Here is an 18883-nt window from a genome sequence, read left to right as displayed (position 1 = left end):
GCAGCCGCATTTCCCCTACTACGTGCTAATAAAAGTGCCAACCCAGAAGAGAAGGGCCATCTACATCTCCTGCCTGCTTTTTGTTTTGTTTTTTTAAATAAATTTACAGATAGACTAAGAGGCCATTTAGAACAACACCGTATACTGGTAATTAATGACTCTGAATATTCCAAGTAGGCAAATTAAGAAGATTTATAATGTTCATACCTCCAAATCAGGAACAAAGGCATCTCACACTCACGACAACCTCACTAATAGAAGAAAGGGGAGAATAAAAATGATGGGAAGGCCAACGTCTCAAAAAATGGGGGCAGGCAACAGTGGTTGACTTAAATATGCAACAGCAGCTACCACTGGCAAAATGGAAAAGACCCAGGAATATTGTCTGATTTTATGAAATACGAGTATTGTTTAGAGAGGACATTGACAAAACTTACAGTTATGGGTTTAAGTGGGTGATAGTCCCCAAACTCCAATGGTACAGCTTCCAACCGGCATGATGCAAATTCAGCTTTGTAGTTCCTGTGTCTGGAATGCCTGAGAAACAGCAAAACCCAGAAACCAATTAACTGATGGAGCAATTAACTGATGGAGATACGTAATACACTGAAAACTTTGCTGAGACTTCTTCGATGATGATGTAGTTTATTACAGAAAAGTGTTTCCACCAAGACCAAAAAGAAATGCTAAATAAATTCTTTTAGATATCAGTTTGAAGGTATGAGGAGCTGCCGAGGCACGGAAGACCTGCAAGGCCAGATGCCAGGACAGACGGAAGCTCAGGGAGGTGAAGCCAGTTTCCTCACCCAGCCTTCTCTGTTATTGGCCAGTTGGAGGAAAGGGGACCCTTTTAAGAAGTGGCAAAGAGTTTGGCTGAATCCTGTTCACATCCTGGTGTTTGTGGAAGGGAGAATTTGTGAACAGTGAAATTGGGTATCTGGTTGAGGAAATTTCTAAGCAAAGTGTTGAACAGGCTCAGCCTCTCCTGAATTCTTAAAGTGCAAGAGACAAATGACTTATTATAGACAGAATGGCTGGTAAAGAACACAACATTTTAAAACTTGTTAAATTCTCAAAGAGCACAGGAAGCTGGCAATGTTTCCCTGACCTCCAAATTTCTTGAATTCATCCCATATCTCCACACCACCAATCCTGTCCCCATTCACAGCTTCATGATTTAATATTTTGTGTCATGCAATATTTTAGTCAGCTTTACTCAGTAAACCTCGCTAACCCAGAAACCTAACTCAGGGCAAGAGAACTGAGAACCCATTTGACTTCATTTCTATCCCTTTCTAAATAAATTTCACATTGAGAGCTGGAAAGGAGGTTACTTAACAATACAGACTAGCCTCTACTTTTTCCTTTTTAAGGGAAAACCCCTACCACAGCATATTGCTTAGTCCCTCTACATCACATTTACAAAACAGTCTTAACATATGGTCTTCATCTTCTAAAAATATTGCAGTTGAAGTCACCTATACTCCTCCAAACTCCCTTTGATATGCTGTCAGCCAATCCTTGACTTACAAAACAAATCCCCCAAGAATTGGAATAACAGTCATCAACAGCCACAACAGAGTTTTAAAAAATCAAATTACATTTTCTTCTTTTCAGGTCACTCTAAACTTTAATCAACAGAATTTTGAAAGGTTCATTTCACAGAATGAGTAGAAATGGAATCTGACCTGCTCGGTTGAAAATGTGTTTTTCCATTCCTGTAATGATTATGAACAAATCAAGTGACTGAGAAAGGCACTGTATCAAAAGAGCAGTGTGACGTGGTATTTAACAATCAAATAATAATTCTCATTTATTAAATACCAGGATTCAGACCAAGCCCTTTACCTCGACTTGCTCATTCAACCAACCCTGTGGAGCAAGCACTACGCACATGCCCATTTTCAGATGGAGAAGCTGAGGCTGTTAGATGGCTGGTAATTTGTAATAGACCAAGTTGCTCTGTTCCAGCAGCAGGCGACAGAGACAGATGTAAACAGAGGCACCCCAACTCTAATTCAATTGTTGAGCAGATCATCTACAGATCATCTTCAGAACTTGAAAAATTAAGCAACTAGCTACTTCTATTTTCTTAAGGACCAAGTTTCGAAAAAAAATTTTTTTTTAAGTTAGAGGGCAGGGAAACTCTTTGGAAAAAAAAACAGTACTGCCTCTGGAAAAACCTTAAAAAAAATGAATAACGTTTACCCTTCCTGAAAGTCCATTTCCAACCACTGTAGTATTCTGATCTTCCTCTCACTTTTTGTTAGTTCCTCAAATTTGCTCTCTGCTCCTTAGGGTTTCTTGCAGTTTGAAGCCTTGAAGCATTTTCTTTAACACCTGGGTCTTTAGTAAGATGAACAACGACCTCTACTGGGCATTTTCTCAAAAATCTTTACCTTCCTTTTTCCTGCTAACATAGCTGAGGTAGTAGCTGGTAAAAATCCCCCCAACCCCAGCTCCTAGCATGCCAAAGGCTAGTTGGCTCCTTGGCAGCTGTCACAGAAAAAAAAAGGCTAACATCTCATACCTCTACTCCTGGCTGGGTCTAGCTCCTGACTACTCAAAGTGTGGTCCACAGATCACTAGCAAGGTGAACATCACGTAGGGAGTGTTTGAAATAACCCTGACCTATAAAATCAGGACCTGAATTTTAACAAAACTCCCAGGTGATTTTTATGCACATTAAAGGTTGACAATGCCCCATTTAAAGATTATTTACATCTGATAATCTGCATGCATAGAAATTCCATTACCAGTTATTAAATCAATCTCCTTATACAGGAAATGCCAAAATCCATTAAATGATTTTTGTCAACTATTTTAATTTTCAAGTGATTTTTTAAAATTACTAATCACATAATCTGGCCACATAGTTTTTTCTACCACAATCACAATATACTTTCCCCCTCAAGAGACTAAAAAGATGTAGAAATTCTGACCCCAAAGGGTGGCGCTTTAAAGAGGATAAATGGGAAATGTGATTCAGGGTGTACTGGATGTCTCATATGTTAGGCCAGGCCAAAATATATGAGCTAACAAAAAGGGGTTGGAGGGGGGAAAAGAGGTATTCTGGGAAGGCCCATGACAATTCAAGGCCGCTTGGGACACCCCTGCAATCTGGAAACTTCACCCCAAGACCTAGATTAGAGGCCCAACTGATAATGATGAAGATCATAGGCTCTGGGCTCCAAGCCTTAGGGTTCCTTGCAGGTTGTATGACTTTAAGTAAACTGTTTCATCTCTCCGCCTCTATTTGGTCACCTGAAAAATGGGGTCGTTACAAGGATTAAATGAGATGTTGCACTTAAGCACTTAGCGTGGTGTCTGGCACACAAATGAAAAGGCTCAATAAATGTCAAATTTAATGTCACAAACACATTTCTCCTTAGTAGGCCTTCTCCGTTTCGTCATTTGTTCCATAACTATTACTGGGCACTCACTACCTGTCAAGCACCATGCCAAGCACAGAGATGGCTAAAACTCAATCTCTTTAACTTTTAAGGAGCAAACAAGTCTTAGCGGGGAAACTGAAAGGTAAATGCAGGTTACCACACAGGACTGTCTGGAGTGCAGCTGGATTAGGAACTTGGGGAGACCCCAGCTTGCTAAGAGGTTTATGGCACCTCCCCCTGTTTGTAATTTAAAGTAAAAACACCAAAGGTAAAAATGTACTGGGAGGTGGAAATGAAAACAGCATCTTCCTGGATTTTCTGATTACAAAATTCCATATTTCACTGAAGCCAGATGCTTCTCATGGTTTTTTGGTGTTTAAGCTCTAATGAATCCCTAAAAGGAGTTTCACATGACTAGGTCAAAGGAAACTCAGGGCATGGAAGAGTTGAGGGGCATCCAATCCTGAGCTGGTGGATCGAGTCTTTCAAAGACCCAAGAGAAAGCCAGGTGAAGGAAATAAGACAGCAGTTTACCAAGCATAAAACCAGAAGGCTCTATCTGATGGTTTCTAGGGTCTAGGACTGTATATTTCCTTCTCTCACTCATTCAGTGTAAACCACATCACTTGGAAAGTCAGGTCAGACAATATCCCTTTCTGAGATTAGGGGATGTCTTGCCAATGGGTTTCAGCCCAGGGCAAGTTCACTATGGATTCAATGTGACCAAAGAAAATGACAGCAAAACATTCTTGGGGTGAAAGGGTTATACCCAAGTTTATTTCCAGGTGGCAGGTCAGTCACTAGAATCTCATTCACTCAGAGCAAGTCTGCAGCCAGCAAACCGGTCTCTGCCTCTGGGCCCCTCTGTCTGCACAGCCATCCTCTGGGCATCTCTTCACAGTCGTCCCGTACAGCCATCCTCTGGGCCTCTGTCTTCGGTGCTGCCACCACTCCAGCCTCTGCTCTGCTCTCCCGCAGCCTTGTGGCCCTGCCACTGTGCGTGCCCAGAGCACTGGGCGGAGCTCTTTATATATAGAGAGAGAGAGTCAACAGCCATGTATTGCCCACAGGTGTGCAGTGAGCTAGTCAACCAGGGCCAGGTGAGAATCCTGGCCACAGGAAGTCTCATTTTATCCACACTCCACCCCTTCAGGATTCTTTCCTCTCAGTCGATGGGCCCTTAGTCCTCTGCAATAGTCCCTGTGCAAGGAAGCTCGAACATTGTTCTCCAGCATCTCCAGCAAAAAGTCTTGCAGGCACACAGGCCGGACTCGTGGCTCTGTCTCTGACCTCTGCCTCTTTGGTCTTAATGACTGGAACTGCCGCTCTGGGTTCAGCTGTTGCCATAGCTCTAGTAAGATCCTATTGGACTTTCCATCTAATTTCCTTCCATCTGCTCCTGCCTGTATTAAATCAACCCACATCTGGGTCCTCGTAACCTTCATAGGGCCCTGTAAATTCTTGCAAGTAACAGGTCTTCTTTCCAGATTCTCGTTGCTTCTGCCTCTCCTAAGTCTGCTTCTGTACGTGTCACCTCGCTTATGGGCTGCCCTAAGTGAGGGGAAAGAATGGCTACTAGAGACCCAAAGAGGGATGTGGGAGCCATTAGAAGTACAATATTTCTCATCCCAGTAGTGAAAATCTCTTTATCTGGGTTATAATTCTCTGGACTATAGATGTCATTTCTTATGCCTAGCTCTTGCAGCAACTGCTGGAGTTCAGCATATGTCTGCCATCTAACAGGAGAGGATGGCAGATCACCGATTGGGCCACACAGCATGAAGTGCGGCCATAAGCCAATAGAGAAGGGAGTGACTCCCTGGGGTCTGATGTGCATTTTGTAATCACTGCCTCATGGCAGGCTGCACGGTCAGGGAAGACAGCTTCCCATCTCTGATCCCGACAGAACAATTCCATCCACCCCTAAGTCCCACAGATGCAGAAGCCAAGCTGATATTGACTCCAAAGGCTTCTGCCTAAACCGGGATCCCAAATCCACCAGCTCAGCCTCAGTATGGGAGCCAAGCACAGAGTGCTCCATGACCTGGGGAGGGGGCTGCTCCTCTCCTTGGGGAACTTTCAGCTGCTGGGTCTTTATTCTCTCTACAACCACTGGGCGTGCTTTCAATACAGGAGGCGCCAGTGCCTCTGGCACCACCCCTTCATCCTTCTCCAGCTCCTCCATTTCTGGGGCTGATGGCATCTTTCTCTCCACTCCAAGTGCCTCCTGTGCTACACTGCCACACAACAATGCCAGTTCAGTCTTCAGAAGGTCTCTTACCTTCAGGTCAATGCTTCGCAGCTGACATTCTCATGCCACCTCCGCCTGTGCTTCCCTCAGGAGTTCATCTTTTTCCTTGATGGCCTCTTCCTTCTTCAGAACACCTGGCAGCGCTGCCGTCTCGTCTCCAGTGACACCTTGCTGCCAGCACTCTTGTGCTGTCTCCTCCCGCATCAAGGCCATCTCCTTCCTCAGGGCATCCACAGAAGTCTGCAGCTCGTGCTCTCGTGCCAACTCCTCCCTTATCAATACCATTTCACTCCTCAGGGCATCCACAGAAGTCTGCAGCTCATGTTCTCATGCCGCCTCTTGCATCAATGCCATTTCCCTCCTCAGGGAATCTACTAGTATTGCAGCTCACGTTTTCACGCCGCCATTTCTTGGGTCTCCTCTGTAGACCTTTTTAAGACTATGAGAAGCAGCCAACCCCCAGTCCCTACTGCCTCCCGGGCACTCTGCTTCTCAAAGGATCTGCTTACTATATCAGGAGCCACCCCTACTGCCTCAAGGTGTCACCTCCACTTGCCTCCAGTCCTGGGGTGAGGCCCAGTTCTCTAAGAGGCAAGCCACCTCAGACCACATACCCATTGGGGGACGATCCACTGTTTCCCTATCACAGCGGCAGCCTGCTGAAGTACCCCTCCCATAAGGGCAGCTTGTCTTTTTCCTTGGTCAACAGTGAACCCTGCCAACTTTCGCCAATTGTCTTGCCAATGAGTTTCAGCCCAGGGCAAGTTCGCTATGGATTCAGTGTGACCAGAGAAAATGACAAGAAAACGTTCTTGGGTTGAAAGGGTTATCCCCAAGTTTATTTCGAGGTGGCAGGTCGGTCACTAGAATCCCATTCACTCAGAACGAGTCTGCAGCCAGCAAGCAGGTCTCTGCCTCTGGGCCCCTCTGTCTGCACAGTCATCCTCTGGGCCTCTCTGCACAGCCATCCCGCACAGCCGTCCTCTGGGCCTCTGTCCTCGGCACTGCCACCACTCCAGCCTCTGCTCTGCTCTCCTGAAGCCTTGCAGCCCTGCCACCGTGTCGTGCCCAGAGCACTGGGTGGAGCTCTTTTTATAGGGTCAACAGCCACGTGTTGCCCACAAGTGTGCAGTGAGCTGGTCAACCAGGGCCAGGTGAGAATCCTGGCCACAGGAACTCTCATTTTATCCACAGGGGAGAGCTCCCATTCCCAGTTAAGGCCACCATCACCATCACAACTTGTTCAGGTTCTTCACACACTCATAACACCCCGTGGAGGCGAGGCACCAGTCCCTCCTAGAGTGACCTCGGCCACAGGAGCCCTGACGGGCCTGGGTTTCCATCCTCCACGGCCTAAATTAAGTCTCTCTATGCAGGTTTCCCGAGCCCCCAGGGGGAGTTGCGCCTCAAGCTAATATCTTCTTTGGACATCCTTCTGGTCTGTGTCTGCAACCTGGGGCCAAGGGGTACGTCTGAAGGCTTGGCATCCTCAGCGCCCAGCGCAGGGCCCTGCACAACTAGGGTGAATGGCGGCCGTTTCATAGGTAAGAAAAGCACGTCCCGTCTATGGGGGGCGAGTAGCTCAAGGAAAGGACCGGCGCCGTCAGACTCAGAGCTGAGCCCAGCATTCTCTGCAGCCACCGCACCCAGAACCCGCAGCAACTTCCCTGGGAAAGCGGACGCCGGGAGCGTGAGTTCTCAGGGAACGAGCAGAAAGGCGGGCGTGGGATGCGCGGGGTCGAACGGCAGGGAGAGAGCCGAGCCCCAACGCGTCCCGCTGCGGGGGGCTCCGCAGGACCGGGCGGCGGCCGGGGCCTCTGTGGTCAGGACGGCGGCGGGGCGGGGGGCTCCACCGGCACCCAGCGGAGAGCGCAGCTCACACTCACACCCCCGAACACTCACGCTCGCAGAGACACACCCGAAGACCGCAGGCCGCCCTCCCCGAAATCGGACTGCCGCTTCTTCCTTACCAAGGAAAGACAGCCATCTTTCCAGTCACATGACCGCTTGTTCTGGGGCCGCCGGCTCGTGCTGCGGCTCACATCCGCCCCGTCTCTTCCGCCATGATTGTGAGGGGCACTCGCCCCGCAGGGTCCAGGCTGTGCCGTTCGGGGCGCCATGATTGTGAGGGGCAGGCGCCCGTTTACAGACCGGGCTGCGCCGTCAGCGGCGCCAGGACCATAAGCGGCAGCGACGGCTCCCGGGAGGCGCGCAGGGGCTGTGAGGGTTCGTTGGCTGCCTGGCCCACCTGCGCCCCTGGGGGTGGAGAGGAGTCCTGACACCCGCCGAGCGAAGAAGCCAACCGCCTCTGGCGGTGGGAAAACGATCCGTGGTTCAAACTGCAAGTGGTTTTATGACTGATCAGCTGTTAGGCGTGCATAAGCCACGCCCCTTCCCCCAGCTACCCCTCCTTGCTGTGCACCGAGGAAGTTCAGACACCTGCAGTCTGCAAGGGCTGCCCTAGAACTAAACCACATGGGGAAACTGGGGCTTTCACCACACTTGGCAGAGCTGTACGTTTCTATGATGGTGGATATCCGTTTCAACCACAGAACTTGGGCTCTAGTGTTTCCTGTGCTTTAAAAAAAAAAAATCAGGATATTTTCCCAAGAGCCGTTTACTAAATGCTTGCTGTGTGCGTCAGGCACTGTGTTGAGCACTTTGCATTCACTCTTCATTCACTCCTCACTGCAAACCTCTGAAATACCAACGTCACTTGTTAAGAAGAAACTGAAGGTGAACTGCCTGCTAATAAAGTGCTCCAACTGGGCTATACCTGAGGCCAAGCGAGAGTGACTAGTACTAGTTTAACCCCTCTTAGTTAATCTCAAGGCAGGATCTGTTCCTCGCTTTGTTACCCTTTTCAATTGTCTTTTCTGACAGAGGTCAGAAATCCACATTCTCCTTCCTCTGATGAGATACGTAATCCAGCATACTGGATCCCACTTTCTACACCTGTGAAATTAGGCTACTTCTTATTTCAAGGTGAAGGGAGATGATTTAAAAATGCCTAACAAATGGTCCCAGCACTCAGTTGAAGCTGTACATAATTAGGCTGGCAAAAGAATCGTATTGTACCTTCTGTGATCTTCGTGTTTTTAGGGCTTTTCTCTCCATGGCAGCCTACCAGGCAGACCATCTATAAAGCAGTGCTTCTCACGTTTGAATGTGCAGACTCGCCTGGGGATCCTGTTAAATGCAGGTTCTGATTCAGGTCTGGAGCAGAGTCTGGGCTTCTGCATTTCTAACAAGTTCCCCAGGTGGCACTGTTGCTGGTCCCTTTGGATGCAAAAGGAAATGCGGTAATAGAGCAGAGCAGCATCATGTGCTCCTAGGCATATTCAACGATACTCACTAATCCAAACTCCTCTATTATCTCACATACATCAAACACATAATGGTGCTCAATCCACGTGTTAAAACTCATGGCAGGTATGAATAAGGGATTTTCCCCATTGGCTGAAAAGCAAAGCCATGGTTCAGCTGGCAACTTTGTCAACCACCTGAAGAAATTGAAGAATCGAGGGCCATAGAAAAAAATGACCAAAAAAGGAAGAGACAGATTAAATACATCAGTGAAAGGTAGTATTCTACTGTCAAGTATATTTTTGGTTGGGTAATTTTTGCCCTCAGCGCTGTCTTTAGAACTTGATCACGGATGAGATTTCACTGTACCATATTCCAACTTGATTGGCTGTGTTCAACAACTGTCTACTTTGTTTTTTAAAATTCGTATAACCTGCCCACTATGGTCCCTTAGAGATAAAGCATTCCAATACCATTTGCTTGTTTTTTCATAACTATTACTGTTAATGGGGGTTGGGGGGATTTTTTCATGGGACAGTTGACACCTGACAGAAAAAAAGATCATCTCCATCTCCAGAATGGGTCCTTGTTTTCATCTCAGTATGAGTAATTACAGATTCCAGACATATCCACTATTCCCAACATATAAAATGAACAAGAGGGGAAGGGTGGCCACAGGAAAAGTGAGGGACTCTTCCCATACTGCCTTGAAGATGGTCAAATGCAGTCTGTCCTCAATAAGATGAAAATGAGGAAACTTTTACTATGCTCACCTCTGATGATTAGGTAGTAACAATAGCTGGATCCTAAAAGTGCAAATTAACAGCTTTGATGTGAGCTTCAACTGTAGGATACTCTCCCACTTGCTCCTTAGCAGGCTTCTAGCTCTTAGAAGCTAAGACACTACCAGTCTTAATGAACTTTTTGCCATCTGAGAAGTCCAATTCATGCAAAATCAAATGCTGTACTAAGCAGTGGGTATAGGTAACATATTAAATAGTGGGATATGCCTTTCATGGGACTTTTCATTGTAAAAAATTGTATTACTTTGAAGAATTGAGAATGTATGCTCTCAAAATGAATGTTTTGATGAGATAATTTGCAATATCTATCTAATGGTCCTTTTCTTGGACCATTAAAAAAAGATCAAACTAGATTTCCTTTAAGATGAAAAGTTTATTTTGATTTTTGCCTAGAAGCAAAACTGATGAAAATTAAAGTATAAAAATAAATACAATTTACATTAGTAGACATTCCACTCAAAATAAAAATAAAAATAATGTATATAAATAAAAATCCATTAAAAGCACAAAACAATGGCACTTATATGAGGAAAGCTGTGAACATTAAAAAGGATGTGAAATACATAAGCTTTTATCTTCAAAGTAAAAAACACAAGTTTCTCATCCTTAATCTAAAACTAGTTTACCTTCCTCCAAAACACACTATTTGTTTTATTTAGCTAATTTGCATTAATGTACACAACACAAAACTTTTAGCATCTATCTTTCTTATTGGAAAAACCCACAATGATAGGGTAAGCTGTATCCTGAGTTTTCAGAATGATAAAGTACAATTTATCGTATTAAGAAGATAACTTGATATACTTTGCCTACAAACAAAAAATTGGTAACTCAGATATTGTTGACTATCTTTCAATTTTCTGGTTCACTCATTCAATAAATGATAGATCTCAGTAAAGAAAATCAAGTTTACACCTGAGTAAACTTTCTGTCTATAGCTTGGAGTAAAAGTTAAATTTTAAATAGAACTGAAAATCAGAGAAAACAATCTTTATCTTCACATTCTTAAAAGGATATTAAGAATATATATAGTCTGCATTTTCAAAATATCTTTTTAAAATTCAAGTTAGAAAGATTAAACATACACCATCCCAATTTTATATGAGAAGCACAAAGCCCTTTTTGGAAATGGTATGATAAACTAACAGTGGTATTCTCTTTCATAAAATCCTGCTCTTGGTGACATCCTTTTGGTTTCCATTTTAAATGAATGTTAATGATGAAAAACTTTAAACATCAGTGCCTCTTAAGTATATGCAGAATTTCAACTAGACAATATTACTATCCCATCTGAAAATCTGAAATTATTATATTATATAGCCCTTTATTCTCTCCTAAATCAAGCATGCTAGCAAAAGCAGACTGTGAAGGAACAAAATGCACAGACTACATAGAAAATACAACTACATGCAAAATGTTACTCTGTTTTCAGAAATGGGTGTAATAATGCACTCCTAAGGGATAACTACATTCAAGAAGATTGTGCTGTCTTCCCTAAATTTTTGCCCTCCACAAAGGTTTTACAATTTAGTAGAAATACTTCTAAGACTATTGGGGTAACATAAATTCAACCTAATATTTCTGTAAGACAACCAGTTGTTGAGAGGAATGTGCACTTGTGAACAAAAGGGTGACCCTAGTCACTTCTGTGGTAAATTTTAGGTGGACCACCATCAGCAGGCAAGAGTCTTATCCTATGAAGTTATCCTGTAAGTTCAAGAATATGAAGACTGAGGGGTCAGAGTTTTTCAAAGTTACAAAACTGAGGGAAAATATTCTTCTGCAATAATTTTCCCTTGAATAGAACAGTATCTACTTAACCAAATTCAGCAATCAGTATGCAGTCATGAATGAAATTTGTATTTCAGAAATTTACTAATCATACCTTTTCAATATTTTAGAAATAAACCCAAATGTCCTTTAAGTTTACAAAAGGGCTCTCAGCAGATCTGGGTACGCACAAAAAAACTTATGTTTGTACAGGTGAAACACAGAGATGAAGCAACTACTAACTACTAATTTGTCTTCACCTAAACCTAATATTAAGAGGAAAATGGGGATGTAGGGAAGGAATCAGCCAGACTGACCAAATTATCCAGGTAATTGCTCAGTGTCACTTCGCTTGTGCAAATAGAGTTCAGGGTTAAATAAAAAGTCTTGGGCAGGGAAAAAAATATAGATGAAACTCTTCCCCCTTTTATCCTAATGAATGTTGTCTTCTTAAATTGTCGCAACATTTGGCCGCTTTCTTTGGATTTTTCCTGTATATACTCCTAAAAATAGAGCAAAACTAGTATTATTTCTCAATATTAGTTCTTCTAAATACCATTAAGTGCTTACTATGTACCAGGCACTGAGCTAAGCAATATACATTATCATATTTAATCCTTATATAAAATAATTCTGAGGTAGATATTGTTACTACTATTTTAAGAATAACAGAACTGAGAAAAGAAAAGCCACTTGCCTAAGTAACAAAGCTTGAAGTAGAGACCCTGAGAACCCAATTCCACTTGATTTGTTGTTACTTAACCATTTTGCATTAGTACCTCCTACTCTGCTTTAATTAGTGGTTTTGAATTTCACTAGAGTCAAGCTCAAAACATCACATGAGCAAATATATCTTAAAACATATTATGAGATCAGAGACTGCAATTTAGTTTGTAAAAATGATAAACAACTTTAAGTGCTTGGCAGCATACTTTAACACCTTAGAATTCTACTTTAGTCTAAGAGTATAACATTCTATCATCACAATAAAAATGAGTTTTCCATACTTTGCTTAATAATTAGTTTATTCTCCAGATAGATCAAAATTAAGCATAATTTAAAATTTGTTTGAAACATAATCCAGGCCATTAAAAATCTAAGCAAGAAAGATACCCCGTATAGGAGTGACTATAGATTCCTGTGTTGAATTTATAGTTAGAATTTTAATCAGTCATAGCCCAAATTTTCAGTTTATGTAAAAGAATAAAAAATTCTTTAGTGTTTTTCAGTTGTCTAAATATGCACACATGTATAAATAGATCTTTAGAAAATACAGGGAAGAAAATCTGCATTTGTTAAGATGTATATTAAATGTACATGTTAATTCAAAGGTTAAATTCATTTGTATTAATAATTAAGTTGCAAGGCAATTAAACCACAGTAGTTGTAAATACCAAATTTCTTTGTACATTATGAACTGTGTGAGTTTATACAAATTCATCCTTTATACTGTTGAGTATTACTGAATAGAAATAGTAGTTGCTCTCTATTTTGCTCACAGGTTCACAAGTGACAAATAGTGGAGATGAAATGCATGAGAAAAGAACATGAAGAGTCACTGTGGCAAATAATGTTAGATAAAACAATGCTAATTCCTCAATGATCTGTCAACTAGCTTGAATTTATCACAAAATATAACCCATGGGAAAAACAAACTGAAAATGTCTTAAAATTTCACATAACTTCACAAGCAACACTTCTGAAGTTCTTCCAAACAGTTATCTTTCAAACAAACTGATTCTATCTCTGCAATAAGCAGTATCTTCAACCATGTAATCAATCCCTCTAAAACAACTCCACTGACTGTCACTCAGTGACTTCCAAAAGATGACCTTTTAAATTATCCTCTGTATATGCAACATCATGAATTAAATTCAATATATACATGTAAAAAGCTCAGCAGTCATTTCAAAGTTGTGATCAATATCTCTTTCCCTCTTATGTGAACAAATGGCGATAACATGAAAGGATTTCTTATGTTGCTTGTTCCCTCCTAATATGGAGGCAATCAGTAATAAAAGCTCTAAAATGTCTGATGGTCTGTTAATGAGAAGATTAGAATTGATTGAAGATTTAATCTTCATTGCCCAGTGATTAATTTAGGTGTCTTTTAAATGTTTAGAAAGTAGTATAGTTAAAGCATTTTGAAAGTATTTTTAATGGGTCATATAATTTTTGGTGAGCTTATCATAAAGATACCTAAAAATATTAAAACATTAACTTAAGAGTTTTGCATTACCTTAGCATCGAATTTGTCTTCTTGCCACCATAAACAGAATTTAAAATCTGTTTTTAGTTTAGCCCTTAAATACTCCTCAAATAATGAACATAAAGACAGGCTCAGCTCAAGCTTCTTACTGAGCACAAGGTTACAAAAATTGAAACAAAATGTACCCCCTCCCACCTGGCATATTCACATGTGATCTTGTGGTCAGGAGGAGAAAATTTTCATCCCCTTCTGTGCAGAAATAAATATTGCTGGGTGACACACCTCCCCAAAGCTGAACAGATAAATGCACAGATTTAGACATCAGATTATTACATTTTACTCATTTGTAAAAAGGTTTCTGAATTAAGCAGGTATAACTCTGCAAATCTTCCTGATTAAAAAAGATATAGTATTTCCATGGAATTATTACAGAAGTCAAAATTGGAACCACAGTTTTACTAAGGTCTCCTGATTGCCACAACGTACTAACACAAATGACCACTGGTAGGAATGACTGTGAATATGCCAAAATTATGGTGGCAAGGAAAGACGATATAGTCCACTTGTGTGGCCTGCATCACGGGGCAGCTTGCACACTTTCTTCTCTTGAATGGGCTTCAGGAACTCATTTGCTACACACCTGACACAGGCGCTCTGTTAGGCACTCTGCTCTGTGAAGACTTCTGTCTATTTTGCACAACCCCCTTCACTGATGCCTTAGGGGTTCTAATTAAATATAAAAAAATTAATAAGTCACTTGCATTAAGATCTTAATGTTCAACATTCAAAGAAAGCAACCATACTGTGTCAACTATTCAAAGTACAAATAAGCTTGAAAGAATCTAAGTCTCATATGTGTGCATGCTAAAGAAGCTACATACACACTTTTGCTTCAGCAGATTATAATCATGGCTTAGCGTTGGATAATCACTCTGGTGGTGCTAAACTTACTAAATGATGTTTACAATATTTAATGAGCAAAGTGGTATGAAATGAAAATTAAAAACATGCCAACATAAGAATGACAAAATATAATACACAACAGTACACCAAGGGTTATCTTTGAGCACAAAATTTTAAAAGCTCTTCCTAATGCTATAAAAAATACCATGTTTGAAAAGTAGTTATCCTTTATGTAAAGAGCACTAAATTATTTTTCCCTTTCAAAGCATATCTTGATTTGAGCATTTTTTAACACCCAGGTGTATGGCATTCTTACCCTTGTCTACTAAGTAGCCTATGAACAGGTGCATTCTGTCCTTGATTTGGTTGAAGGACTCTGTTGACAAAGTAAATCAAAAATTAATTCAAAAGGATAAATTCCATTTTTCCCCCATTTTCTTTCAATAGATGAAAGATTATTAACAGTGAGGTGGAAGTCATCTAATCAATGATATGGCCAGTAAAATACCACAAAACAAATCAAATTGACTAAAGCATATTAATATGGTGCCTATATTTTGTTCACTAAGAGCCCAAACCTTAAGTTTTTATCAGGAAAGACAAGTCCAACACAAGTACTAATCCTTGTGCTTTTAGGTAATTTCTCTATATACTTTACAAAAGCCTACTTTTCCTTTCAAACATGTAAGAGTTTGAGTAAGAGTAGACAACAGGTTAGAAATACCGGCTTTCTAAGGTTTTTAAATAAGTATCATAGACTTCCTGGACTGTGGACTGATCTAAAGACATATGGGGCTCAAATTTCTGCCAGAGGTAACATATCCAACAGAAAGCTGCAGGAACATCTGGTCTGAAATGTGACCAGGTACATGACCAGGTGTTAATATGGATCCTGGCCCTTCAATCTCCAACTCAGCAGGGAATGTTCTACTGATGTAAAATAGAACAAAACCAATGAAAAGCAAGCTCAGGATTTATAAAATTTTCCTTAAAAATAAAAACACAGCCCCTCACTAAGTGGTTTTTCTCACCTTGTTTCAGAAGGATTTTGTTTAACCAGAAATTTCTTATTTGGCATTCCCATTTCTGCAGCTCTAACACAATAAAAAAATAAGGACACACAAACAATGTATTTAGAAAGGGGGGATCAACATGCTTATAAAAGTGATACAGGATGACAGAAACAAAACATCACTTAAGAGTTGATATACTCCTGAAATACCTGTACTATGTACTAATGACTAATTTCAAGAAAGAAGACTTTCAGTAAGATAGCTATTAGGATATTGTTTCCATTAAATTTCTCTCCCATGAAGTCTCTAGAATAATAGAAAAAGAATATATTTAAAAGATGTAAAATTAACATTGACTATTATTTTTGAGATTGGCTATCAATTTCACATGTTGGACACGGACAAACTTAGTAGTTTATACTTTTATCTAAAGATGAAATCAAATTTTACCACTTGATTATAATACTCTATATAAAAAAGGGATTTCTATTAGCTCAGCCATAGAAAAGTGAACTGTTCTTTATTTCTAATTTGAATATACAAATAGACTAATAGATGATTAAAATTAATTGGTTCGATAATTAAATTAATGTGACATGACATGGAAGAATCTTACTTCATGTACTTCTTCCTATCAAGAGACTTCTGTGTTGCAGCCGAAAGAGCCACTCGTGGACTTTTCATTTTATCCTTTAAAATATAAACATAAAGCTTAACTGGTACCACTAATACCACTAAATTGTAGTTCAGGATCTTCTCAAACTGCATAGAAAAATTCTTTCTTTCTGGAATTTTGAACTTCAACTTAGCCTGTCTTAATAACTGAAACAGTTGATTTTTTGAATTAAATAATTAAGATTATTTTTTCCAACGAAATAAAAATTCTGCCTTTTCTTTCATCAACCACATTAGTATCACTGATTCAAACCACAGACCTCCAACACTCTGATATATTTCAAATAATTTGGAGCCTGTTTTCTAACCCCAATTTCCAAAAAAGGAAAAATCCACATGACAGTTGCAAGGACATTAAATCAGGAGCAGATGACAGTTTTTCATAAGCTATCCAAGCAACATTCAAAGTTTCAACTCCAAAATCCAAACACAAAATATGCAATTCTTTCACCAATTTCTTTTAAATCTGTCTATAGGTTTAAATGTTACTGGTAACCCTGGAAATTACTGGTGCTTAAGAATTGTAGGAAGGGTGCTGAAGTCGATAGAAAATGGTATTTAGCATTTCCACAAACCCAGAAGAATCTCATTGTGAAAAAGATATATAGTTCTCTGCCCTTGGTTTCTGCTAATATTTGGTATTTGATCCCAGTTTCTAACATAGTTCCTAAAACCCCTGTTGATTACAAGGGATGGTAGTAGCATCTTTTACTCCAATATTTGGTCTTTGACCTTGTTCCCGATACAGAACCCCTAAATCCCTTGTAATTTCCTGAATGACAGGAGCATCTGTCATTCTTATGAGGCAATTTCTCGAGGGCTATGTGGGGGTGCTCATCAGAAAGACCAAGCATGATTATTAGAAGGTTGGACTTTCAGCCTCTCCCCCTCATTCTTCCGAGACAAGAGAGGGGCTAGAGACTGAGTTAGTAACTACATGACGAAGCCTTCATAAAAATCCCTAAAGTATGGAGTTCAGAGAACTTCTGGGTTAGGGAACATATCCAAATGACAGGAAGATGACACATCCCAACTCCATGGGGACAGAAAAGCTCCTGCTGTCAGAACCTTTCCAGTCTTTGCCCTATACATCTCTTCATCTGGCTGTCCATCTATATCCTTTATTATATAATAAACCAGTATGTATAAGTGTTTCCCTGAGTACTATGAGCCATTACAGAAAAGTATCAAACCCAGAGACTGGGTCATAGGAACGCCGATTGGTCAAAAGTACAGGTGACAACCTGGGACTTCTGAATGGTGTCTGAAGTGGGGGCCGTCTGAACTGCCTCCTTACTCAGAGCATCAGAACTGAATTATAGGACACCCTGCTGGTGTGGGAGAACTGGTCAGTATGGGGGGAAAAAAACATGCGTATGGTGTCAGAAGTATTTTGTGAGTATAGAAGAAACAGAGTTTTTCTTTTTCACTCATTCATTAAAAAATCATATTAACATACCATCTGCCTGAGCATTTTCTCTTTGCGAACTTCTCGATCATGATGTAGAATAGACATTCTTTCAGCTGCATCCATTACAAAGAATATGTCATGAATACCATACAGGGCAGCTCGCAACTAGGTTCAAAAGAAGAAAATATTAGGCCCATTTAGAAAGATGAGGTTAGAGTTCAGATATATTACATGGACTTTTATTTACAGAAAATTTTAAAGTTTTAATTGAAACCTATTTCCAGTGGTTAAATGAAGGGATAGAAATGTAAATTTCCACTTCCTTAAAAGCCTTCAGGGCGCCTCTGCGCATTTACCTGAGCTAACACCCTTTCCTGAAGGGAAGCATCTTGTGCTGAAACAACTCCTCTCTTTAATGGTGCTTCTGACTGAAAACTTCTTATGAATTCCATAGTGTCCTGAAAGAAGAAATGCTCCTTCAAAAACCATTTTTCTAGAAAGATTCATGATCACTGGAGTTTCCTTTTGTTCTTTTTCGCAGGCAATCCAAGACTACTAAGAACATAAAACTATCACAGAAGTCAAACAGCACTCAATTTAAAGTGGGACAAAAATACACAAACTACTTCATTTACCTATTTAAAAATTACCTGAATGAGATTAATAATCAGATTTCTAAAATTGCCTATATTACAGTGACTAAAAAAACCTAATTTGCCAACTCTAGCTGTCACATGATTGACCAAACTGGAGACAAAAGTGAAATACAAATGACTGACAACAACCTCCTTACTTTAACAGTCTGTCGAAGTTGTTTCAGCTTATCCGTCTGCATAAGCCTACGAGTAAGAAATCCTTTTGCCACTGCAGTTATTTTGTTAAATTTTGCTTGTACTTCCGAACTGAAAACCTAAAAGAAGCAGACAGACACAATGTTTTAAGTATTTGAGCATTATGCTCAAGATTCTTTTTCTTTATTTAATACACTGAACTAAAATCTTCTATATATATATGCCCTGTATAGTTTCACCTCTAATAAAAGCTAAGCTACTTGAAGAATGGCAAAAATATTCACGTTCATTTGTAAAACTTAAAACAATGTACCTCTTTAAAAAATAGACAGGCAGAAGATGGACATACATGTACC

General features: G+C 40.6%; 2 protein-coding genes across 19 annotated transcripts in view; both read right to left on the bottom strand.

The window, feature by feature from the left end:
* VPS35L (VPS35 endosomal protein sorting factor like) overlaps positions 1-8195 on the bottom strand; it is a 123710-nt gene extending 115515 nt beyond the window's left edge. For 2 of the 11 annotated variants that reach the window (XM_036917062.2, XM_036917069.2), the window contains exons 1-2: positions 7617-8094; positions 438-537 (exon numbers count right to left, since the gene is read on the bottom strand). In XM_036917062.2, the coding sequence (XP_036772957.2) occupies positions 438-537; positions 7617-7633 (117 nt within the window). In that variant the 5' untranslated portion in view covers positions 7634-8094. Of the gene's footprint in view, positions 1-437; positions 538-7616 lie in introns of all 11 variants that reach the window. The other 9 variants (XR_008992127.1, XR_008992126.1, XM_036917067.2 and 6 more) reach the window with 9 other exon arrangements.
* A 1901-nt stretch (positions 8196-10096) lies between these two features.
* Positions 10097-18883, bottom strand: part of CCP110 (centriolar coiled-coil protein 110) — a 28980-nt gene continuing 20193 nt past the window's right edge. For 4 of the 8 annotated variants that reach the window (XM_036917072.2, XM_036917075.2, XM_036917076.2 and 1 more), the window contains 8 exons: positions 18530-18646; positions 18093-18194; positions 17785-17901; positions 16267-16340; positions 15669-15731; positions 14954-15013; positions 14375-14460; positions 10097-12028 (listed from right to left, as the gene is read on the bottom strand). In XM_036917072.2, the coding sequence (XP_036772967.2) occupies positions 11976-12028; positions 14375-14460; positions 14954-15013; positions 15669-15731; positions 16267-16340; positions 17785-17901; positions 18093-18194; positions 18530-18646 (672 nt within the window). In that variant the 3' untranslated portion in view covers positions 10097-11975. The remainder of the gene's footprint in view (positions 12029-14374; positions 14461-14953; positions 15014-15668; positions 15732-16266; positions 16341-17784; positions 17902-18092; positions 18195-18529; positions 18647-18883) is intronic. The other 4 variants (XM_036917070.2, XM_036917071.2, XM_036917074.2 and 1 more) reach the window with 3 other exon arrangements.

This window comes from Manis pentadactyla, chromosome 10, assembly GCF_030020395.1.
Source record: "Manis pentadactyla isolate mManPen7 chromosome 10, mManPen7.hap1, whole genome shotgun sequence".
Classification (NCBI taxonomy): Eukaryota; Metazoa; Chordata; class Mammalia; order Pholidota; family Manidae; genus Manis; species Manis pentadactyla.
Note: the sequence above shows the minus strand (reverse complement) of the source record. Positions and strands in the feature narration are given on the sequence as shown.